The sequence below is a fragment of the Paramisgurnus dabryanus genome, chromosome 3 (assembly GCF_030506205.2).
Source record: "Paramisgurnus dabryanus chromosome 3, PD_genome_1.1, whole genome shotgun sequence".
Lineage (NCBI taxonomy): Eukaryota > Metazoa > Chordata > Actinopteri > Cypriniformes > Cobitidae > Paramisgurnus > Paramisgurnus dabryanus.
The window spans coordinates 30,806,677-30,833,290 of record NC_133339.1 but is presented as its reverse complement, the minus strand read 5'-3'; the positions used below and the strand labels follow the sequence as shown (position 1 = coordinate 30,833,290).

The window sequence follows — 26,614 nt, the reverse complement described above, 5'->3', positions numbered from 1 at the left end:
CAAAAGAGCTCAAGATGTGTTTAGTGCAAAGACATTTCACACTAAATACTGACTTGCCAGAAGAAGCCATGATATTAATTGATATTTCCTGTTTTTCTGTTTATATCTCGATAAAGAGAGAGAAAAAAACTGAAAGACACTGAAAAAAATTATTAATTAAATTTCATTTATTTAAAAGTTTGAATGTTTAAGTTCAAATTTTTTTTGGTTTAAATGTAGCTTAAATAAATTGAGTAAATTGAATGAATAATTTTTTTTCAGTGCAGTCAATAAAACATCAAAGCTGGTGGTGGGCTAAGACTTTTGCACAACACACTATATACTTTGTACACTTCTCATCATTGTAAGAAAAGAATAACACAGACAAATGATGCCTAAATTTGTTTCATTTTCCAAATGGACATACTGTTGTTTTCACAGCGGCGGTGCAATTGCCATCATAAATGGGGTTCCTCTCCTAATGTAGGAAGGCCTCGGATTTAACCCAAACATTATGATACCAGCTTAAAGTGTCTCCAGAACCATCACAAATCGTCATGGCACCCCCTCAGAGGAACCTAGCTTACCTTAATTTTATTTTCTAACATCAAACCGTCTCAAACATGGCACTGACACATTGTAATATGCATAAGATGTGACTGTAATTAAAAAAACAGCAAGTACATTTTAAATTAGACACCATCAACATCATTCCGAATGAAATTCAGCAAGCCTCTCTCACTTTTCCCACGATTCCACTGTTATTTCCCATCAGAATTAATCTGTAGGATTGCCTGAGTTCCCTCGGCCCATCCCACACATTATGCCCGCTTCCTCACAGTGTATATTCAATTTTAATTTCAAAACTGCTGCCATATTGTGAGGCTGGCATGCAGCTCAGTCTAGCACAAAATTCCATTAACCCACTCCCAACTGTTCAGACGGCATACTTCACACCGTCCCTGCAGACAAACACATGGCCCGGTTAAGTCTGCTGCCCAAATGAGCCTCATACCCACCTCTCTCTCTCATTATTTTTCTCTGCCATTTATTTTTTTCTCTTCCATTTAAACTCATAATCTCGTACCACAACCAACAATCTCTCCTTCCCTCTGTGTCTCTGAAGGTTGTGGTTCTTTGGGCAGGGACATGTGGTCCTCTGGGGGAAAAGCCATGTGAAATCCCCTGCAAAAGCACGACCTGAGTGGCAGCATTGATCTCCACTTAAACACACACACACACACACACACACACACACACACACACACACTATTAGACGTACACGCACATGCTAGACGCCCTCGGCCACCTCCTCTTCCATCGATCGCTAGGCGTGAGCGAGCGATTAGCTCTGTATCCAGCTGAGATCCTCAACACTGCGCCTAGACAGTGTTTCTTTTGTGAAAGACAAACATCTCAGACTTCTGCCTGGCACCCACACGAAAACACAGCATTACACATTCTGCCCGACCCAGTGGCAACAACTTTTATTTGTCTGATCCAGAATGGACAGGATGGACGTGAAAGAGGAGAGAGAGGGAAAGAGAACTGGGCGGTGAATAAAAGGGAAAGGAGACAAATGCTAATGTGGGTAGATTTCCACTGAGCTGAATGCAGCGCGCTTCACTGAACACAAATACCGTCATTTCTGCACAGCAGTGTGGAGGGGGGTGCGAGAGAGAAAGGAAAAATGCAGAAAGAGAGAAAGTGAGAGAGAAGTCATTTCCTCTTAGTGGTGTATAAAACTTGAGGATGCTATCAATAGGAAGGAGCTTATTTTAGGATAGACATCCTAAAAGTTCACCTCCGCTACACACATAGATAAACACAAACAGGAACGTCAAGCTACTAGTATGCCATCAGGATGAAGTACTGCTTTAAAATGTTTTATACACCTTATACACAAGTGCTTAAAGCTCATTTTTTAAAATAAGCTATGAAATTAACATATTTTTTGGTTGGATAATTCCATTTGATGTAAACCTTCTCATGACATTACCAAAAATGAAAGTCTGCTGTTGGCCCTTCAGCAAGTCAAGTCCACATTCGTATAAGAAAAAATGCCAGTCGATCCAAAATGAGTGCGAGATAATGAGTCATTTCCCCATCTCTGTTTTCATGCTGAGCCAAATCTGGCTGCAGCTCACGACATGCGAACAAAAGTTGAACAGCTCCGAGCATCATGTGATTGTGGGTGTTCTGGCGCTACAGTACAAGAACGTGAGCGAATGGACCCGCATCCTGAGGGAGGCCTGCCAGTCAGTCCCTGTCTCTCTGTGTGTGTGAGATGGAACAATACTGCCAAGAAGCCTGATACAGAACCGGTCCTAATGCGCTCAATATGAACAACAACAGGCCAGTCCTTCACCTGCCAACTCTGTCATTCAACAGAGACCTGCCATGAACAGAGAGAAAGAGAGAGAATAAACTAGCCCAGTAGCCAGAAGGTCTTTTTCTTGCATCTCCCACCCCTATACTCTTCAATAAAACCTAAAAATTTTCCTCTCACAGTCTCAAAGCATGCTGGGAATGCAGGTCATTCATCTTTAGCCAGCAACAACAACAGAACACCGCCGATCTGAATGAAACACCAGCTGCGATGCTAATCTTTGAGAGAATGAGTCAACGTGCCTCATAATGTCAGAGAGAGAGAGGAAAAGAGAAGATATAGGAAAAAAAAGTAGTTAACAGATAAGTTAGGGAGTTTTCCTTCACGCTGTGTAAAATGGCAGCCCATCAGATGAGCTACAGATTGACCATCTCACATTTTGCATTATGCATCACACCGGTGGAGGAAAATACCAGCTACCTTCACACACACACATATATACGGCAGTCAGAGTACCGCTACACCTTACATTGGGCTGTTCATAAATAATCCCATCATGCATTGGGCCCACAGCTGGGTCAGCACACAGGGCAATTTGAATTATGCAAAACGCGCACAGTCTGTGTTTTATGGTACACTGCTACACACATGTAGTACTGTACAGTAGGTGGAGTATGGCTTGAGAATGCTTGGCCTAGTGTGCAGTGTTTTATTAAACTTAATTAAAAGGGGCCTTTCGCAACATGTTTTAAAGATGTAAAATAAATCTTTGGTGTCCCCAGAGAGTATGTATGTAAAGTTCAATCTCAAAATATCATATAGATAATTTATTATATCATGTTAAAATTGCCACTTTGTAAGTGTAAGCAAAAACGTGCCGTTTTGGGTGTGTCTTTTTAAATGCAAATGAGGTGATCTCTGTACTGAATTGCAGTGCTGTGGTTAGATGGTGTAGATTAAAGGGTGGTGTTATCCCCTTCTGACATTATAAGGGGAGCCAAATTTCAATTACCTATTTTTTCACATGCTTGCAGAGAAGGTTTACCAAAATTAAGTTACTGGGTTGATCTTTTTCAAATTTTCTAGGTTGATAGAAACACTGGGGACCCAATTACAGACTTAAATAGGGCTGAACGATACATCAAATTTTCATCGTCATCGCGATATGAACTCACGTGATGAACACAACGCAACAGACAGCCTTGACGCGATGAATGAAGGGAAAACGGTAAGCGCATGTAATAAACTTTTGACCTATCACGTTTAGTCCTGAAGACATGCGCTGCGTCCCAAACCGCATACTTCCATACTATATAGTAGGCGAAAAGCACTACTTCTCGTACTCTTTGCCTACTATATAGTATGGAAGTAGGTGGTTTGGGACGCAGTGTTGGTTTGCGCGTTCAAGCTATTAGACCAATCAGGGGAACCCCCAAGTCAGCTACGCTCAGATTGATTTGTGAGGTGTCAGTTGCGACGCTGTGCTGTGTTAGCAAAAACGATGGCGGAGGAAGGAGAGAAGAGTGAGGAAAATGTTTTGTCAGACGAAGACCTTGTGGTGAAAAGGAACAGCACTTGAGCTATATCATGGAATTATTTTGGATTTAGGAGAGATGACGCCGCAAACACAGGTACCGTGGAAGCGGTGATTCACATATTGCGTCTATTGCGCGCTCAAGTTCATTATTTCAAATGTAGGCGCGCAGTATGTGCGATGTGGTGCGATGCGCTCGTTTTTTCCAGGCTTTTCAAAAACATTTTAACTTTTCAGAATGACACAAGCGCAGCGTGCAGGTCATGTAAGGGATAATGTAGAGGCAGCCGGTAGTTATCGGGAAATAATCCCCGAGAGTGTGATCTTGTATCACACTGAAGGGGCTTATTTCCCGATAACTACCGACTGCCTCTACATTATCCCGCTTATTACACGGCTGCTTGTCACATAAGTAAAAAACGGACATGAATATGAATTTGAAACATTTTATTGGCATATTTGTTTTAAATTAAAAATTTTATCCTTCCGCGAAACTTTGCACAGATGCATAAAATGATCGTAATACCTTATTAAGATCCTCTGCTTCATACTTGTCTGTCTCCTTTTTTTCTCTTTTAGCCAGTCTTTGAGAAGTTTTAATGCCCATTCTGTATTTTTTTTGTGTGTTGGCTTCGTAGCTGTCATGCTCTATTTTGTCAAGTTCAGTCTCAGTAAGCTGTCTGTGTCTTGTCGTGGTTGTCCAGTGTTTGTCACAAGATGGCGCCAAACAGTAATCTATATTGATCTTTATTGGCGCGGAGCGATTTTACTCGTACAAGTAGTACCGGCTATGCGTTATTACTTTGGAGCGGTTATTATTTGAAAAGAACGAACCTGCAAATGTCTCAACTGACCAATCAGAATCAAGCCAGAGAGCCGTGTAATAAGTGACAATAACCTACGTGTCTAGCATTTTCCACATGTTTTTAGGCGTGTGAATGGCCCCTAAAACATGAAAAAATATCAAATATTTATCGCAACTCACATCGTCATCGCAACATTAAACAATGTCACCGCACATCGCAACTTTTCCTCACATCGTGCACCCCTAGACTTAAACATGGAAAAAGTCAGATTTTCATGATATGTCCCCTTTAAAGGACAAGTTTGGTATTTTACACTTAAAGCCCTGTTTTCAGATTGTTTATGATGAAATAGAACGGTTTTGACTGAAATTTGGACATATGCGGCTGCCCCGAGAACTTTGTGGTGTTTGTGTTTCACCTCCCACCTTTACAATGGGTTTAATGGTGCACTGGAACAATCCTTCCTAAAATGCATTAAACTTTAGTTTACAAAGACGTGAAACTCACCGAGTGGTCAGGGGTGTTTCACTGATATGCTCACACAAAAATCGCTGCAAAAGATGCTTTCCAACAGCGGTTTTAGCATTCGTTGTTAACTTGTGGACCTTTTTTCAAAACGCCTCACACCCGTATATTCTTCTGCTGAGAGCTTGAATAATAGACACTCCAGCCCAGGTGGTGGCGCTAATCCGCCATTGCCAATTGCAAGAATAGAAACAAAGTTCCCGGCGCGGAGTAATACCGTACCTCACAGCACATCTAATACATGTCAATGGAGTTAACAAAAACTACGATAAAACCTGTTGGAATGCGTATTTTGCAGCGATTTTTGTGTGAGCATATCAGTGAACACCCCTGACCACTCGGTGAGTTTCACGTCTTTGTAAACGAAAGTTTAATGCATTTTAGGAAGGATTGTTCCAGTGCACCATTAAACCCATTGTAAAGGTGGGAGGTGAAACACAAACACCCCAAAATTCTCGGGGCAGCCGCATATGTCGCATATTTCAGTCAAAACTGTTCTATTTCATCATAAACAATCTGAAAACAGGGCTTTAAGTGTAAAATACCGAACGTGTCCTTTAAATATGTACGGTAGGTAAACACCAGTATACGTTCATATTACATGCACATATTCACAGAATCTACATATTTCATCCCATGCTCAAATTCTACATACATCACAAGCATGGACCAACAGTCACAAACCGCCTATCAAGACACTGCATAGAGACAATTTTCACATATCAATTTGGTGTAGACATGTCTAAACTACTGAATACACTCATTGATACAGAATAGGAGGAAGAGGGCTTTACAATGTGCCCGAATCAATCAGCGAGGAAAAAAGCCCAGGGATCAGAGGCTGCGGTCCGGTACCTCTCACTCAACTGTATTCTGTATTCAGATTGAAGTGAAGTGCAGTGCAGAATGCAGATTGACATGAGTGTGATTACTTTGGTAGGACCCTGGGATTTGTCAATGTGTCATTTATGCCAAATCTGTCAGTGAGTGATATATGCTTCATTCACAAAGGCCCGTTTCTATCTTTTCTCTTTGTTCAGCTTGCTCTATTTTACATTTTCTGCTGGCAAACAGTTTTTGGAGAATGAACATGACATCACCACTGACTCTATTTACTTTTTAATGCAAAATCTATTTTTTTTCTGCTCGCAATTCATGAGCATGTTATTTTAAATACAGTAAAAATCTTTTGTCATATCATCTTTTTTGACCAGTCCCCTCCAACCATATCATATTGGTATGTACAGTACAGTACAGTACGGTTATGCTCACTTTTCACAAGCCAATCAATTTCTGCTATAAAATTCAGTGTCGTCCTATATTTAAAGAATTCAGATACAAATTCAGAGTGCAACCGACATGTTTATTTGCAAATTACCATTTTTTACCAGGTTCTAATGTTTACTTTCAGTAATTTTACTGTAATGCCAATGCCTTATTCATAATCCTCATTTTAGCTTAGATAATAAAATTAGTTAAATATGTTTATGTGATGTGATGCTTCTTGTGTTTTACAACCTTATTTTTCCTTTTTTATCTTGTGAAATTGTACATTTTGGAGCGGTTTTCCAGACAGGACTTAAGCCTAGTCTTAAATGTTAGTGTTGTCTGGATTGAAAACAACTTGCTCTTACATATCTTAACTCATTCTCCGCCAGCCATTTTTTTTGTAGTTGCCCGCTAGCATTTTTTTGTGATTTTCACAAAAGTTTTACAAAATGCCTCCCAGGATTATTTTCTTCTAAAAATATATAAACATACAAATATATCAATACAACAAACAAACAAACATACATTCATCCTATCTATATTTTTTCTCTGCTTATAAACTCTTAAATATGGGTATTTTCCTTCCTATTTCTTAGCAAAAATCTGAAATAACTGCATTTTTGTGAAGGAATATTGTTAGTGATCAGATTCAGAACGACAGGGGTCACCAACGTGGTGCCCGCGGGCACCAGGTAGCCCGCACAGAGTCTGTGAGGTGCCCGCCAAAGCACATTCTATTAATAGTCTCAACTGTAATATTTATTCATTACATATTTTTCTATATTAGCTTGGCTTGGTTTACATATGTTAAAATTTTAAACAATACTAAAACATATAAACAAGTCAAATTAAATTAAATAAACAAGTAAAACAAAAAAGTTTTAAGTAGACTACATCAAAAAGTAGCCCTCCAGATTGTTTTATCCATTGTGGTAGCCCTTGCTCATAAAAAGGTTGGAGACCCCTGCAGAACGATTATCAAAACATACACAGGGCCCTATTTTAACGATCTAACCACACTGTCTAAAGCACACGGCACACAGTCTAAATGGGCATGTCCGATCAATGCCACTTTTATTAATTTAACAACGGGCAAAAGGGTTTGTGTGCCAAGTGCACGGTCGGAAAGGGTTATTCCTATTCTCGTAATGAGTAATGGGTGTGTTTTGGGCGTCACGTGCAATAAATCAATGAGAGTCTTATCTCTCATCCGCTTTAAAAGCCAGTTGCGCTGGCGCTATGTCTAATCCCTATTAAGATGACGGACTTTGTAAACTGAAGAACTAAGCGGAGGAAGAAGGCCCCCAGTTTAAGAATAATGTTAAAAATGTGTTGTTTTTATTTTCATTGAAACTTTAATTTTTTGGATTAAAACCTTTAAACCTTTCTTTCAGTCATAGAAGTAAAACAGCAGGCTTTGCTGTAAATGTATTGATATCCTACATAACCAATGTAATCTCATAAAATAATTAGGAAATATGCAAGAAAAGGTTTGTACGATTTACAAACGTGCAGAGAGCCAAAGCGTTTCAGCACTCGGACAGCGTCATGAGATTTTTAAAAAGCAATCCTTAAAATGTTTCTCATCTCATCATATCCACAGGTACAGAGTCATCATATACAATAAATCCGTAGGGTAGCATTTAAAAAACATTTAAAAACAGATGCATTTGTTTCAAGCAAACCATTTATGTACTTACCAGGCTACAGGTGAAGCAGCTCTTTACGCCTTCTAACGTCTCATAATTAGTCCTCATTTATGTCCAAGAGACTCAATAATAATCTTTTACATTTCAATCCTTTAATCTTTCATATTTAAAAGCGTTTTTGTGCTGCTGCGCATTCATGTATGTGATAAGCAAACCCGCGCTGTCGTCCCGTTTATAGGTGCATATTACTAATGCGCTCTTTAAATAACAAAAAACAAAACACAACGCGCCAACAATGCGCCTGAACACACCTCGTTTTCAGACCAGAACACCCATGGGGGCAAAATTGGGCGCAAATCCATTTGCTATTTAAACAACGAGGCACTAAACGTGAAAATGATCATTGTGCCGGGTTGAAACTAGCAAAAGACACTTGCGTCGCGCACTGCGCTGCATTGTGCCGGGTGTATGATAGAGCCCACAGATCTTAAAATTAGTAAATCATTTTTTGCTTCAATAAATTGGGAAAGTGGATAATCATGGTATTACAGATTAACATCAAACCTCATAAGGGACATTTTTTTATGCAAATGTTTTCTCTTAATTGACAAGATAACTTGTCAATGGCGGGGAAAGAGTTAAAATATATCAGATTGAGTGTTGTGTCTCAAGATGCACACCAGTAGTGTTTATTTATTAATTATGCTTTTAAAAATGACTTAAATATCCTAATTTAACTAAGGCCTAGTCCTGGCTTAAAGGAGTAGTCCACTTTATAGATGGGGCCCATTGACTTACCATAGTATTTTTTTTCCTACTATAAAAAGTCAATGGACCCCATCTTTAAAGTGGACTACTCCTTTAAGCTAATCCCTGCCCGGGAAACCACCCTTTTAAGATTACAGCTTTTTTTAAACAAATGAAAGGTTGAATTTATGTATTAACAAATTCATATTTTATAACATTCTATTTCCAACTTTTTTGGATTCTGTTTTGCCCCAAAAATGGTTGTGCCAATGAAGCAGTAAAATGAAAAGGAAAAAATATCTATGTATAAATACAACATAAATAGACCCTCACTTTCAGCTGAACACAGACTCACAGAAAGCAGCTCACCTCAAACTTCTGCCTGAATTCCTCATTGCCTTCTTCCCCCTCAGGTGGGACAGGAACGTTAAAGTACTCGCCCTCCTCCTGACTGAGCAGCTTAAACCTGCATGTGTGTGTTTGACACACAGGAAATAAAAGAGAGCGAGATGAGTACAAAATCTCTGCATCATCACATATTGTGATAAAGACAGTAACAGAGGCATTAAAATCCCCCTCTGTTATCGGCTCCATCTGGCCCCAATAGGAAAAAGCCTCTCCCCACGTGCTTTCCTGAAACCACACGTTCTGTGAAATTACCTCAGCTCATTTAAAGCATTCAGATGCTTAATTCCCTCTCAACAGGAGCGACCTTCGCTATGATCTTGCATGGAGAGGAATCCAAGCAGTTGGAGTTGCCCTCAAACAGCTTTCAAATGTTTGAGGGACGGCGTGATACCTCGCCCCGTATTTAGCTCTTTGAACATCTGTGCATACGGATAGCAGAAAATTTGCTTCTTGCTTGACGGTGTGGGGTGACTGTCTCCAAACCCAAACAGATAAGAAATCTCAGAAAGCAACAGAGCTACAAGTAAAAGCTGGCATGCGTTGGGTTTTCCACCACCTTTACAGCTACTGAAGCGATAGGAGCCTTTTTTCATTTAGCCTGTAGTCTGTGAGGGTGTGTTTGTGTGTGTGTTATGTTTAAGACTGGTGATGAGTCATGGCTGCAGTGCTCTTGCCCTACACATCCATTTTCCACATCTACACCTCCAGAGGCTTGTGTGTGTGTGTGTGCATGTGTGTCTATTACAAAACACCTTATATTCACAAAGGAATATGGCAGATGGTTTGTGTGTGTGTATTGCTCGTATAGTAACAAATGTGCTAAGTAGTGTGTGTTGTTGGCCCTTATCAGCAGCGCTGTGCTGCACAGAGTCTGCTAGCCACAAAATCTGAACACCATTCACAAAACAACAGTGGCTGCTGGAAGGGGTTGGCAGTGATGTCACTAAATATTAATTAGCTCATGCTGATGGTGCTTAGTAATCTTTATTTGTGCAATTCGTTTGTGTAATTAATATTCATGAAGTTTCATGCTGTCTTGGCATTACAGTTTAACATTTGCTATATACTGTATATAGACATAAAGGCAGACGGACACACAGAATATACGTTACATTACGATATATTATTGTAGTAATTTTTTTTATGTGCCATATTCATTTTTTACTGCAAAACAAAACTTTTAATATAAAATGTTTGAATATTGTGGGCAAAACAGTCCGAATTTTGGGTTGCTGCATCCCTAGTTTTGAATTATATTGAATATTTATGTTTCCATTGTTTTAATTCTAAAATGTGGATAAAACATAAGCACAAAATAAATTAGTGATGCAACATTTTTAAATGGTATAGTATATGAAGACATTTTGACTAATTTCGGTAAAAATGTGTTTTCTATACCAAGAAAGTGACAAGATGAAAACCACTATTTTCTGTTACAAACTTTCACATAGCATATTTAGGTTAAAATAACATTAAAAATAGGTTATAATAACATTAAAAATTCAAATGCATTATTTGATTTTTAAAGATTTATTATAAAAGCGGATTATTTTTGGCAAATCCAATTTTTTAAAAATGCTATAAATCTATTGAATCAGTATATAAATGTGCATTCATCTTTGTAATGTTATATTCATTTAGTTGACTAGTGGTATACACTGATTATAAAAATAAACATTAATGGCATTAATCAAAACACTTATTTTGTCATATTAAGAACACTGTCATTGCTGCTGTTATACTTCAGATGTCGCTAAACTTTTTTTTTTTTTTTTGTTGATCATGAAGTACAAAGTAGATGAGAAAAACTAGGATTTCGTGTGTATTCAACACATCGCCATTATTGTTTACAATGTGTGGAATGGTGCGCTGTGATTTGTTGAGTGGATTTCTGCAAAAAAGGAGGAGTGACGTTTGTCGCGGTTTGGGAAAAAAGGGAGAAAAGATGACAGAATTACATGGCGCATATCAGATTTTGCCTAAAATGAAGACATTTTAATACTCAACAGACAATGGAGAGTTAAAAGTAAATCAAAATCATATGTTTGTTCGTACCTACACATCCACAAACCCAAATCTCACCCTGTCTTCCCATAATAGTTCCTTCCTTCACGAAAAAACAGCTCTGATCTCAGATTCTATGTCAACCAACAAACATGAAAGAGTGGTGAGACACATTTGTTATGTTGTACGCATAGAAGCTCATAGCATCTGCAAACCTCGAAGCTGTTAGAATGCTATAGCCTTCAGTCTGATATACGTAAGGAATAATTGACGACGGGCCATTGAATTATAAGAAAATAATGCACACCCAAGGTGCAATGCGGCATGACACGAAGCGGAGTGCCGTTACACCCTGGGTGTGCATTATTTTCTTATAATTCAAAAGCCCGGAGTCAATTATTCCTCTTATACCACGGTTACCACAAATATTGCTCTGGTGCCCATTTTTAAGACATTTGACAAGTTAGGTGTGAAGTTATCAGAAATTAATGCATACCCACGGAACAGTTCTCAGCCAATCAGAATACAGCATTCAACAGACCCGTGGTATAATTACACTGAACAGGCCACAAGGTACGTTTCTCAACTATACATGTAAAATTAAAAAAGGAAACAATAAATGAATCCCAGACGACAGTTCTTGTGTGAAGGTGGATGTGACCTTTCGAATATACGCTGTAATGCTGAAGGTTCTGTCACTTCACCTGCTTCATTACAGCAAATTTGAGCAATCACATTGGGCTTGTACAGATGCAAAAATACACACCCCAGACAGTTCCTAAGTTGAAGAAAAGAGGTGTTTAGGGTCGTTCAAGCGGGACGTGAGTGTGTGTGAGCAGAAAACAGGAGTGGAGAGCTCTTACATGAAGAGCCCTGATGCAGACAGCCTGAGGACTTCTGAAAGAGCAAGAGTCTTCAAATCCAGACGAGACGACTGAAGCAGTGGACTGACACTGCTGGCACTTTCTGTGTCCTATGCAATGCTTTTACAGTAGGTTGACTAGTACAAACTAGGGAGGTGTTTCACATCTTTTGATGTACAAGATATAACAATATAAGTATGTGTCTATGAGTGCGTGTTCGCGTGTATCAGAGCTGTTGTCCTCCGAGGGAGGAAGTGCCTCGCAAAAATTAGCATGAGAAAACAAATATTAGTATGAAATATGAGATGAAATTCTATGTAAACAACTAATTTTTCTAAAGTATCACTGCCCAACAGCGACACCAGCACCACCATAAAATAACGTCTGTTTACCATTCGCAACTGGCCCTAAGATTAGCCTGAATTAGAGTAATTACTATTAATTATTATTAATGAGACCAACTAAATAACTCACCCGCAGACTCAGCACATTCTTAGTCTCATCTGAATTGAGATGAACTTGAAATGATTTCGAAACATAACGATCTGTAAGATGTATTTTAGTGACCACTCAAGCTCGGTTAAATTAAAAGTGCACCTTCATGCCTGCAATCATCACATGCACTCTTTACAGATCATCTGATGACTAATGGCCTGAAAAGAAGGCCACTATTAAATATTATAATTATTATTAAAAGGGACAGCGAGTAGGATTTACCCCCATCTAGTGGTGAAATTGTATTTTGCATTCAAACGAATAGTGCTCTCTAACACCTCGCTTTTCCAGATGCGTGTGGCAACTACGGTAGCCGTTATGTAATCACTGATCTCCTTCAGGGTTTATACAGAAATCCTTAAGTTAAATTTACTACTTTTTACTACCTTTTTTACTACCTTCAGAATATTTTTTAAAACCATCACGACACTGAATTGCAAGTGTTAATCAGCGACCTTTCTATTATTTACACAGATTTTGACATATATAACATACAAAAAAAGAATTAAAGTGAAAAAATTCTTCTGACTGAAATATTTTTCAGGCCAAGTCATATTCCTTTACCTAACACTTTATGTAGGTGAGACCAATAGCATTTTAAGGGGAGATTTTTTTTGCCATAAATTCCACATTGAAGTCTCATGTGGCATATAGGTAGCTGTAGTTTGCAGGGCATTTCAGATTAAGGGGAAACAGCTAAATAACTCACTATATAAAAAGAAAACATGAATATCACCACCTTTAATGATTGTTTTATTAATTATTTATTAATTGTAAATGTATTTATTTTAGCATTTACTAATAATTTTTTAATCAAAGTTGAAACTGTTAACATTAGTGAATGCACCATGAACCACCGTCAATTACTGTAATGACATAAACAAGAATTAATTAATGCTTATATACTCTATATTTTTTATTGTTTGTTTGTTATATAATGCATTTACTAATGTGAACAAATACAACTTTTTAATATCATATTATTCAGTAAACATAAACAAATAATCCAGGGTCTGTTCTGTTCACACAACAGTTTACAGTCACAGCTCTGTACAGAAACGTTATGTATGAATATAAACCCTGAACGAGTAACTCGAGTCAAACTCGTGTAGAATTCGCACAGGATGTCTGTAACCATAGTGAATGGTGTTAATTGAATGACTGTACCTTTATCAACAAATTATTATGTTACAATAGAGGCAGCGCTGATCTGCTAGTTTATGCGCAATGTTTCTGCTGTTTACTTTCTCCTAAGACCTAAATGGTCGTGTTTATATGAGGATATTTGCAAAGACGGGATTTTTGAGGCATATGTGTTATTTAAGGCCATTAAAGCGGCAAAAATACGTACAACACATGCTCAATGAGAATCGATTGCGCGGCTTGCATGCTCTTCTGACACAGAAACTGCGGACGCACTGTTGTTTGTGTTTGAATGGCTTAAAATCACCTGTTTTTAAACTGCTGTGCTTAAATATATGTACAAATGTTACGTTTTTGTGACCACACGCAAATGCAACTGCAAGAACCGACAGGTGGATGACATCAAAGTCCCGCGAGAGCATTTCGGAAGCAGTTTCCTCTTATGATTCCTCGTCAATCGCTCTCACAGGATTTGGATGTCATCTGCCTCTTGGTTCTTGTGGATCCACATGAAGTTTACCCACGAGTTAAACAAACCCGTTGTACCAGCCACTGGCTATATCAGCATAGCATGTAAAAGCGTGCCGCGGATGATCAGTAACGTGAGAAATCATTTACCCCCAAAATACAGGACCCCTTACGTTAGTCATACTGAGCAAAGACACGCAATTACCTGTTTGGTTTTCTTATCCCACGAACTGAAAGGCTTGTCAATCTTCATTATTTCGCTAAGCCAAGTCAATCGTCTTTTACACCTTTATCGATCTTCAAAACATCGGAGCCTTCCTGCATTATAAGTTTGACCATGCTAGCTGAAAAAGTTTTACCTCAGCTTAACGTGATACAGTCAGAAAACCCGGAGTGGATCCGGTCCGTAGTGATTACAGAACGCTTACAGCGGAGAGAGGAACGTGATTTGGCTCCACTTCAGGCTTTGATCATCCCAGAGATGAAAGATCTTTGATTATTTGCCCAGATATGCAGGTGATTTGAACTAATTTCCAGGCATCATAACATTACAAAAGGCAATCGAAAATTTACTACCTCGTCAGATGACGCTTACTACTTTTTACTACTTTTTACTGGCCTTAATTTGGCATAATTTTATTTACTACCTTTTACTACTTTTTACAACCCCGCGGAAACCCTGTCCTTGTCCGTTTCAGCTGGTTCACGTGTTCTGAACGAAAACGCATTGTGGAAACGCATTGGTGGGCTAGTGCTTTTTGTCCCTATCTGCTATTATAGTTTATTAATACGGTGGAACGACATGGAAGCCTCCTTGGACTTAACCGTTCAATGTAAGTAAAGAGGAGAAATTCTAAGCTAAAGTCAGATCATTGCCAGAGGTCATTTGACACCAATGAGGACATATTTATGAATATGGTGCAACAGATCGCAGTTGATCCGTGATCTGTACGGATCACGACCCACGGTTCGGCTCGCATGTGATTCGCGGAATAATACGCAAATTTAAATAGGGAAAGTTTATCATTTGTAAGTGTTTCAAAGGAACGCTTGATGTGTAAACTTCAGAGAGTTGCGCTACTCTCTCTCATACTATAGTGTATTAAAATACATTTGGCTAATAGAACAATGAAAAACAACGTAACGTTTTTATGTGGGACGACTGTTTATGCTGCGTCGTTTGTAATTGCCCTCTGTCTGTGTGTGTGGGCGCGTTTAAGGGGACTCAGTAGTGCACACACTGAGAAATATGCCGCAGTCTGTGCATATTTGGTCTTATAGAGACAGTAAGCTCAATTGACCTACTTAAGTTGATTAACTGTGTCATAGTTAATCAAACAACCCAAGACAAAGAGAAAATCACTTCTGCTTTAAAAAATAATAATTAAATTTAATTAATACAATAAAGAAAGTGTTATTATTCATTTGATTTCTGTATCTAATTATTTTAGACCTTATTTAATGTGCAACTTTCTTCTTTTTTATAAATGTTTGTAATTTCTTGATTTGTTATTAGATTTTTCCCATACTTTTTTTGCTGATCCGAAAAATTATCTGATACGTGCCTCAAAAACCGTAATGTGATCCGAACCGTTTTGTGTTATTGGTTGTAATAATTAGATTGTAAAAAAAAAAAATATTGGTTGTAAGAAAATTATGGTAATGATAAAAATGTACAAAAATGATAATAAATAGTTTGTAAAAAATTTAAATTATAAAAATATTTATTGTAATAGATTGTTGGTAGCAATAAAAAAATAAAATGTTGATTATAATAACTAGTTGGTAAAAATATATTAGAATATTGGTTGTAATAAATTGTTGGTAAAACTAAAAAATTCACAAAAATATCATGTTGGTTGTTTATTAACCCTTTAACTGGCTCAGCCCTTCTTTAGTGAGGGGGTAGTGAAAAGGTGATGTACACATTCAAATTAATATAATTTTGGCATTTTTTGGTCTTGTTTTAAAAAAAATACACTTTAACGTTTTTACGGAAGTGTCTGGAGGTGAAAATGTATATATTTTTTAAAGCAGTTTACATTTATTTGTAATAAATAAAAAATGCAACATAGTATTATTTTTAATATAACATTATTATAACTGCATTATTATTACTGCTAAAAGGTTTTGAAATATGAAAACTACATTCTTAGACCTTTCCAACAATATATAGTTTGTCGTGACAGATGAACATTTACATAAAACATAGTGAAGTAAACTTAGGTGTTAACGCCATTAAACAGGTTAAGCCAGATCCAATTATACTACTTTAAAAGTTTAGCGTCACTTGCTCATGGTTTTTTTGGTTATATGTTATTTTTTTAAATAGTAATAGTAAACTAAACATGACTATAGAGTAACACAAATGTAACTATAGGAATTAAGTGTGTGAACTCCCATCTATTTGGCTCTTAATGGTTGTTTTTTTATTTTTTGGTCCAAATCACTTTCAAAAACATTTTTCTTGATATGTTTGTTTTTAAAATGAATAAATTAACATGGGCACATTTATATTTATACCATATAACTAATTTCAAAACATTACAAAGACATATGCCCTCAGATGAAGTATTTAAGACCACGACAAACAAACCTTTCAATAAATAAAACATCCAGTAAAACATCTTAATGGACCTAAAACATAAATTAACATTCAACTAAAAACTCCCAAACCCAGAGTGGTTACATTGCCTCCATATTTCAGAAGTCCACCACTGCTCTGTGTAAAGTATGTGTGTGTGTGTCTATGTGATGATGGCATGACTGCTCACCATCCATTCACTCCTTGCTTCTGAAGCTCAGAGATGCCAAAAGACAGAGAACCCATAAAGTCGTTCCGGCTGGTCAAATCCCAGTCCCAGATCTCCACAGACAGCCTGCGGTCTTTGTCAGACTCCTTCAGATTACTGTAAGACACGGAGCAGATGAGGGAGGGGGACACAGACAAAGAAATCATGCCAAAAGACAATTTGATTTTGCACTGAGCAGACAAATAGTGCCAGTAACTTTCACAAATATGGGTGGAGCGAGTGCTCCCTTACAATTTGAAGGTCTCGTTCCATGTGGGATTCAGGCAACATTTGATGGTCTTGGTCTTCTGTTTACTCTCACTCTTGGGGTCAGGGATGAGTTTTAGTTTCACATAGGGGTCAGATAGGCCATTAGGGTCCATGGGCACCAGGTTCTTTGCCTCTTTAACTAAAATGAAAAAATAAACAGGATAAACATCTTAAACCAAGATATAGACTCTTTTAGTGCAAGTCTGTTTGTCAGTCACATATATGCTATATTTAAAATTGTAGAATGTTGATTTTGTCAAAGATTTAGTAAAGCAAATCATCATTGCAAGCCTTTAGTAAAGTCTTCAGATATAAACACATTCCTGATCATGTGGGGCTATGCACACAGAGTATCTCATTAATTGGGGTTGACCTCAGCACTTGACCAGTACAACAATTAATGCAGCAGGCTGCTGTTGTCCTAAGATTTGTGGCTGTAGTGTAATTTCCATAATGAGCGGCGTGTGAAGGTAGGCTTAGCCGTTCATTAAGACAGCAGTGTACTGCAGCACAAAGTGAGAGAGACACAGACTTTCCTTGTGAACTGTCCTGCTCACAAAGCATGATTTATTTCAGCGCCTAATAAATGTTACGCACAACATGTTCCTTCAGAAACCGCTCCACACCAAGCAATTAAGAAAGCGAGATCACTGACCATGCAAGCATATTTGCATTAAGATATCAAATGCTTTGACCTACGGGTTTCGATCTGGATACGCACGGTTTCTTAGCTCAACGGTTATTCGAGAAATATAAGATGCTTTCATAACAATGTTGCCTGGCTAATTAAAAAAATACTGATCTCATAAACGCAGTTGTGTACACAGTTGATCATGCTCACAGCCCACGATGTTAGAGGCGGTGTTATTCATGTTGGTTTTAGCTGCAAATATTGAAGCTGCACTGCCCCCTCTGGGTGAAATGCAGCACTGCAAAAGAGTTAAATGTGCTCAAATAGGCATTTTGGCCCTTTTTAGACCCAGAATGAGAAGGGTTCGTTATCCATCCTGCACGACTACTGTACTACAAACGATGCCTAAAAGAGAATCAATACTGTCAGAAAAATATGTCAGAAATGGTCCAAGCTGTTACTTATTTAGGAAAAGAAGAGGAAGACGAAGAAGAAGACAAAGAAGGTTAAGAATGACATGAAGGTGAGTAAATAATGAAAGAGTTGTCATTTCTGTATTAAAGGCACGGTATCTGATTTTGAAAAATGCTAACGGTAGCCTGCTAGCACTGAAATCACCATCCCACCCTCCATTCAAATCGCCATCTAAAGCCACACCTTCTCCAAAACACATGAACACCACAAACCAGACATCCACGGTCCACGTCCCATGTCTCATTCATTAGTGAGAAAACTTTGCGGAACAAAGTGAATAACATTACCAAAATACAGAAATTGGAATATTACGTTTCTGGTAATAGAGTACAGTGAACGTCCTGTAAGAACATCCACTGCAGGCGTCGTTCTAAAAAAACATGGTTACCATGGGTCCGATGCCCATTCCAACAAAATTCTGATGCCCATTCCGACTGAAACAGTCAATGTTCATGAATTAATTTGAAATAACTAACTAAATTTTACAATATATTAAAATTTCATGCAAATATCTGATAAAATGAAAAAGTTACAAGCAAAAAAATGTGAATAAGCAGCATTTTCGGTCACACACACCTTCCATTGACATCCATATATAACTTTTCCTCTGATTTCTAATATTAAACATACTATAACTTTTATACATTTTGAGCCTTGGGTTTTTTGAAAATGTTGTCATTATAGCTACATATGGTGTCTGCGTGAACAGGCTGCGCAGTGGCATATGCAAAACACGTTCACAGATGAGGGGCAAAAATTGCATGCGTCCAATTATTGCATTCGGTCAGAGACTCCAAGAACAATGATTTTTTTTACATTTTTGGTCCTACGCCTTTCACAGATAACACAAATGTATAAAAATACATTTAAACAACTTAACATAGTGATTGCTTTCAGGATGCGAGGAGACTTTTAATCAGCATAACAAAAAATGTTTCTGGATCAAATCAGATACCCTGCCTTTAACTATCTTTTTAAGATGTTTTAGAGAAACAACAAAAGAGGGAAACAGTTAGAGCTGTTCGATGAAGAAATAATATAAAGCTGTTTAATCACAATATTTAGTGTTGTTATTTAAAGTGTGCATTATATTACAAATATGCAATTGTAGTGGGCGTGGTTGGTAGCAGGAGTGCACCTGCTATAGTGGGACAGGCTTGAAGTGTAGAAAGATGCACTCAAAACAGCTAGTCCTGGTTAGTTTTAACTTCTTCCTCACCATTGACAAGATTTATGATAAATTTATGATAAAACGCTTTACTGTCATTGACAAGTTTTCCCAGCATTTAATTTTGTACACGTTATACAGTAGGGGGCACTGTTATGAATCTTCTGAAAAAGTACAGTATGTCCAGATCCAAAACCGGTATCTGCGTTTTGATAATCAGCTTTTTGAGTTGTTTTTTAATGAAACTTCCCCAAATTCAAGTGTTGATTAAAGGAATGAAGCTAGAAAAAGATTTTGTTTAACAGCAGAGGCTCTGTTTTTTTTTCTTTGGTGGATTAAATGTTTACATGTTCATACAAAAAATGTATGCGGGTCATGAAAGTTTGAATGCCATAAAAGTGAATTTGATCCGAAAAAATGTAACCTTTTTTTAGAAAACACTAGCGAGGAAACAGTGCAAGGGCTGAACACATACTTAATGTTGTCAGCAAGTGTGTTTCAAAAATGTGATCAATATGCATGACGTACTCCTGTGGTCAAAAATGGAATAGCAAAAACCTTTGATGAGTAAATTTTCATTTTGATATAGATACTGGTTGATTCATTAGCTGTCAGTAACAGGTCTCTGAGGTGCACGACAGGAAGGGTCCACATTCATCTGCACTGCCGTCATGTGACATTAAATTATAAAGGACAGAGTAATGGATTAAAAATATCTTTTGCATCCAGGGCTGCTGGTATCTCATTTCTTTATATGATGCTCATTATACGCTAGCAGTCTGAAGGTTGTTATTTTATTCTAGAGGACAATAGGAGTTGAGGTTGGAGAAGAGAAACAGTTTGAGCTAGAAAAGAGAAACGTACAGCCAAATGTGAAGCTGTGCGTTGTGGCACAACCTGCAGCTTTACAGATTCAGGGTTACTACCCTTTACAAGGCATTAACTGCGCTTTAATTCATTATCTCTGTTGGTCTGTCTTCCCAAAATATAATTTTATTGGCTTGATTTAGTTCATATTCAGCTTTAAAGTGACTAAGTGTAACTAAGTGGGCTTAAAATAAGGGTCAAATTTATTGTTCCCATGAATATAAGCACAATTATTATAACCAAGCACAGTTATATGCTATATACTGTATAAGGAAAATCTTAAATATAACGTTTTAAATGTTTACTTTATTGTACAAAAATTCACTTTAATAATTTACCAAACAGTATTGATATTGTATTACAATAAAAAGTGGTGGGTTGACAAGGGATGGAAATAATAGGCGTTATAAATAATAAGTGAACACACAGCTATTACTGCAGCGCCTGGGGAGCAACTGGGAAAAGATATTTTAAAAAGATTTTAATTTTGCCATTACTTATTCCCCTCTCATATCAAATCAAATATGCATTTGTACTATTAGGTAGAACATATAATGCCATATAACAACAGCTCATTGTGACCAAATATATCAAGCTACAGTATGTGGGAGTTTGCTTTACATGTGAGTTTCTGCTGTGCAGAGAGTATGAGAATACTGCCCTCTGCTGGTAACTGTAAGGACTGAAACGTTTTGCCTTTGAGTCGGCAGCAGCAGCATAACATTAAATGTGACCTATGTCCTAACCCCAGGGTATAATTGCGTTTTAGAGGCTGGTTTGTTGTGATGGCACAAAGGCAAAAAGACAAAATGTGCATGTGTTGTGGAGAAAAGTAATGTAATACACGTTTCAGTAATAATCTTAAAGAATTGAGCTTGACCTCACCATTATACTCTATCACTGTCAACATGCTGCAGTTAGACATCACTAGGTCTTTTCTTTGTGTTTGTATTTGAGAAAAATTGCTCGTTTCCTTCACTGTTGTATCGATTTTGCTTGTCTTTTTATTGACAGGACTAGCTTGTTACAAGAAGACCTGTATCCATCTTGTGCCGTTTAACATTAATCCTTTTTTAACAATAAGTGTTAATAAACATTGACAACCTATTAGCGTCATCTGAAAGCTATAATAATCAATATTTGTTTTGTAATTAAATTGTTACAGTAAAAGTGTCATGCATAATTTGGATAAATGTAAATTGTCGGATTACTCGGATTGCCGCATTTAGCATTTATTGTGCATGCTTTGCTCATAAATATTTAGTGTTATTAAATCATAATAATTCACAACAAATATCTCCTTTTGCTCGGCAGAAAAAATAACACCAATGTTTGGAGCGACATGATGGTAAAGAAAAAAAAACGTATATTTACGGAGGGAACGGTACTTAGAAATTTAGATTAACATTACCAGCACCTGATAGGGATTAAATGCTAAAATAGTGCATCCAAGTGTAAACATTGCTAACTGTGTGGTGTTGCTTTGAATTTACCACTAGGAGGAAGCAGACACCAGCAAATAACCCATAAGCCGGGTACATTCGGCAGTACATTTAACACCCCTAGACGGCATCTACTCATACAAGGTGTGCAGTATAAAGTACATTTTGTTTTTGCTTATTAGCTTAGCAATTCTATAAAAGGTGTAATGAATGCATGTATGTGGTACTGATGAAGGATGAAGTGTTTATTTGCGTGCACATGTGTGCAGCAGTGATGTGTACAAGTGGGCAGCGATGACTCACCACTGACGGTAAGCAAGTTGTTCTTGATCTCTGCTGTAATTTGGATGCGGCCCCTCCTCTCAGTGTGGTCAGTCCCACACAGACTCGGCACGTTGGCCACGCAGCGCTTATGGATGTTCATCATGCAATCTTGACAGAGGAGGACAGAAAGAGAGCTGTTACATGCACAGACAAACACACTGTGTATATTCTTTGAGTCAAACATGAAATAAAATGTTTTTTTCCTTTTAAAACCCTTTCGGATTTGCTGCATTTCTGTAAAAGCCATTCATTGTCTATTCTGGGTGCTGATTGGAGCAGTACATTATATTGATTCATGCTATAAGAAAACATTTTTTATGACCCAGCCAACCTTTTTAATATTATTGTTGTTGATTAGTTTGATAGTTTGTTACTGGTGCAAGATTATCTAGTGACAAGTTCAGGCAGTTTAGACAACTTCATACTTCAAAACACAGCTTTATGTTTTTGCGGAGATGTAAAGGCGATCCCAAATGCATTGTGATGTGATTTCAAGACAAAGACAAAATCAACCATTGAATATAAAATATTGATATGTAACTACATTCAGAAATTAATTGCTTAATTGCGCATCTGAGCACCATGTCATTAGTTTACTGTAATGTGCTATAACTCAGAATCTATTAAGAGCTTTGGTCAAGTTGGTAGTTGACAAGCAAGCATAGATACAAAGTTCCTGAAGACACATTTACACACACAAACATACACCCACTCTATTCCCTCATGTGCTGCCACACTTCTCCGAAGTTCAGTCAAAAGTGTGGCAGAGCGCGAGCTGGAGCCGCAGTATAAGCATTTTCGAGGCCCCGGAGAAGACAACTCGAGCGCTGGAAACTAAACAAAGGTAATTATAGCTCTGCCTGTCTGCAACCATAACAACTTTGTGTCAGGTGTCAGGTAAAGACACTGAGCGCCACAGCAAACAGCCCTTACACTTGTCGGTTTGGCTGAGTACCTGTTATACAGCAATGAGCTACTGTTAAATATGCTGTTATGCCAGTGAATATTTGTGTTAGGCAAAGTTTTGTCGACGTGAACATTTCCGCCCTGGAGGCTCTCACAGCTGCTGAGTGTGGAGCATTTTGAATGTTTTATGTATCGGACACTGGATAAGAGGCCGGATATGGTGAGATGGAAAATCTCTTTTCAGGCAGGTACTTTGTGAATGAGGCTCCATACTGTAGAGCAGGGGTCTCCAACCTTTTTGTGTGCAAGGGCTACCACAATGGATAAAACAATCTGGAGGGCTACTTTTTGATATTTATCTACTTAAAACGTTTTGTGTTTTACCTATTGATTCTATTTAATTGTACGCAGAGCCGGTCCTCCCTATACGCAGAGTACGCAAGGTGCGTAGGGCCCGAACCACTAGGGGGCCCCCTTGCTCTTAATGTCATCCGGCACTGCACAAACCAGATGGCGAGTGACATCATTGTGCCGCGAGAGCCATTCCAAGCATTAGAAGCAGTATAATCTCACAATACTTTTAATTCAAGTTGGCAGAAAACATGTGTCGATGTTACAATTAGGAAGTATTTTGTGTCACTGTAATGTCCATCTGGCAAAAATGTACAGCTATAAGATAAACAAACATATTTTTAGTTAACATTTTGCAGAGACAGTGAATGGTTTTACTAATGGTACTGACAGGGCCTACTCTCAAAGTTGCTTAGGGCCCCCCAGCATCTAGGAGCGGCACTAATTGTACTTGTTGATCTGTTTTATCACTGTTTAAAATGTTAACATACATAAAAAAAGCCAAGCTAATACAAAAAATCTGCAATAAATAACTATTACAATTGAGACTATTAATAGAATGTGTTTTGGCGTGCACCTCACTGACTCTGTGCCCGCAGGCGCCATGTTGAGTCCACTGCTGTAGAGGCTGGTTATGACTTTGCTCATGACTTTGAATATGAAAGTTTTAAAGGTGTCATAGAATATAAAAAAACTGTATTTCTAGGCATAGATGAATAATAAGAACTCTGTACATGGTAATGACTTATTGTAAACCCCAAAAGCGTTTGTTTCCTCATTTTATTATAAACCTCGTGCACACAAAAGATGGCTGGAAAACAGACCAATCACAACATAACACCGACTGTGACATTACAGTCGAGATCTACGCCCCAACATTAAATTACACATTAAATTAATTACAAAGATGTTAAAATGATAAAAAGAAAGTTAGCGCTATATGCTAGTTAATGCTATATGCTAATGTTTAGGCTGAAGTTCTACTATTGATGTTACAATTACATTTTGCAGGTGCATACTGAAAAAACACAAAGTTACCACTCAGAAACCTTCATTAACGAAAACAATTAGTGGTCCCTTAAAATGTATTTTTGTCTGATACAGGCTCAAACATATAAGGTCTGTTTACTAATGTGAGCTGGCATGAGCCTCAGAGCAGAGCAATCAGAGCTGAGCTCAACATTATTATTCATGACTCTTCCAAATGGGGCAAAAATAGACCATTTCATTCAAAGGACAAATCCTAGGGTTGTAAATGGACATGTAAAACGTTTCTGGATAATGTTTGCACTTAATAAAGTTACATACCTTTTATGTAAATATCAAAGAACAGTTAAACATACTATTTCAATGCATTCTTTGGCACCTTTAAGGAGGTTATTAAGGACTAACAAAAAAACATAGGTATTCAGGCTGATGAGGTATTTAGGATGTTGTTAATCTTATGAAATTACACATTACAGGGGATTTGTTCAATGAAAGTCACCTTTACAATAATAACCATCAATTATCATTTAAAGGGATAGGGTTCGCCCAAAATTTAAATTCTGTCATAATTTACTCCTCCTCCTGTTGAAACCTGTATAAATGCCCTTGTTCTGCTAAACACAAAGTACAATATTTGTAATAAAGCAGGAAACAGAAGCACCATTAACTTTTATATAAGGAAATATACAACTATGGAAGTCAATGGTGCTCAAAAACGGTTTGGTTACAAACACTGCTCAAAATCTTTTCCTTTGTGTTCAGCAGAACAAAGAAATTATTAAAGGTTTGTAACAACATGAGGGAGAGTAAATGATGACAGAATTTTCATTTTTGTTGAACTATCCCTTTAATCATCATTTAGTCTTTAGATCAGAAATATCCCATAAAGTTTGAATAGCGTGGAAGTCTGTGTAGAGTTTGGTGGATGTGACTTTGGTGCATGTGATGGTTGATACTGTGTGGTTAAAGGTGGGGTGCATGATCTCTAAAAGCCAGTGTTGACATTTGAAATCACCTAAACAAATACGCTCCTACCCCATTAGAATCTGGACCTTATTTTGATAGATTCGCAACACATACGCAACCCAGGCAACAATGTCGGCTAGTAGACACGCCCCTTACTGCTGATTGGCTAGAAGTGTGTTTTGGTACTCGGCCTGACTCCCTTTTCAAAGTGTTTTTTTTTTAAATCACGCACCCCGCCTTTAAGCATTTGGCTAGAAGTTGTGGAAATTAAAGAGATACCCACGGTCACATCTCATGCCCTGGTGGATGAGTCCGTACAGCAGAGAGCCGCAGTGGTCACAGAAGGTGGGGCTGGAGTATGTGTGGACCCTAAACCTGTGCTTACTGCGTGGATCCTTTAAAGAGAAAAACAGAAAAAGGATACTGTTAGTCTTGTATAAGCACTGCCAAACAAATCGGGAATAAAGGTGTTGATTTCAAAAAATATCAAGTAAGTGTAAATGCTTAGAAAAGGGGAAATAAATTTAATATGGGCATAAATGACTAAACGGATATACTGTATAACAAGGTCACAGTAGCTTCAAACAGATAGTTTACATGATAAAAGCACAGGTGTGACACAGAGAAGTTGGCACTGCATCCAGCACATACTGTCTGTACAGTACATACATAGTGAAAACCTTAAATTCAACAAAATGTTTATGTGTAATTTCAGACTAAACACATAAATATGAACCAAAATTTTCTTAATTGTGTTGCTGAATGAACGCCTGAGTGATACTAGAGTACCCGTTCAGCATAGAAGCCAGCCAACTTGAACACTGGCACACTGAATACCCCTTCCTGTTTGCCTCCCCTCAAAGCTCCATATCCATTATTAATATCAAACAGAGGCTCTACTATGGCTCCCTATTCATAAGAAGCTCTTTTAATATTCACCCTCTGAATTGAGCTCATGACAGTGATGACACCCGCACACAAAAGAGAGCAGCTTCTGTATGGCTTCTGGCCCAGGTACACGCATACAGACCCTGCTGAGTACATGAACCACACACAGCGTCCACAGGACTGTGTTACATATACTCTTACAGTAAAAGAATATGGATTGAGAGAAGGTCAAAGTCCATTTACAGAGGCTGCCCTCGCATCCAACAGCACGCTGTGTAGGGAAGCAGAGATGATAATGATGCCCTTGGCATGATAAAATGGAGAGATGG

The 26,614-nt window shown here is 37.9% G+C and overlaps 1 protein-coding gene across 4 annotated transcripts in view; it reads right to left on the bottom strand.

The window, feature by feature from the left end:
• prkcbb (protein kinase C, beta b) overlaps positions 1–26,614 on the bottom strand; it is a 173,285-nt gene that overhangs the window by 73,449 nt on the left and 73,222 nt on the right. For all 4 annotated transcript variants that reach the window (XM_065275373.2, XM_065275386.2, XM_065275367.2 and 1 more), the window contains exons 4-8: positions 25,681–25,792; positions 22,167–22,295; positions 17,264–17,420; positions 16,994–17,128; positions 9,208–9,304 (exon numbers count right to left, since the gene is read on the bottom strand). In XM_065275373.2, the coding sequence (XP_065131445.1) occupies positions 9,208–9,304; positions 16,994–17,128; positions 17,264–17,420; positions 22,167–22,295; positions 25,681–25,792 (630 nt within the window). The remainder of the gene's footprint in view (positions 1–9,207; positions 9,305–16,993; positions 17,129–17,263; positions 17,421–22,166; positions 22,296–25,680; positions 25,793–26,614) is intronic.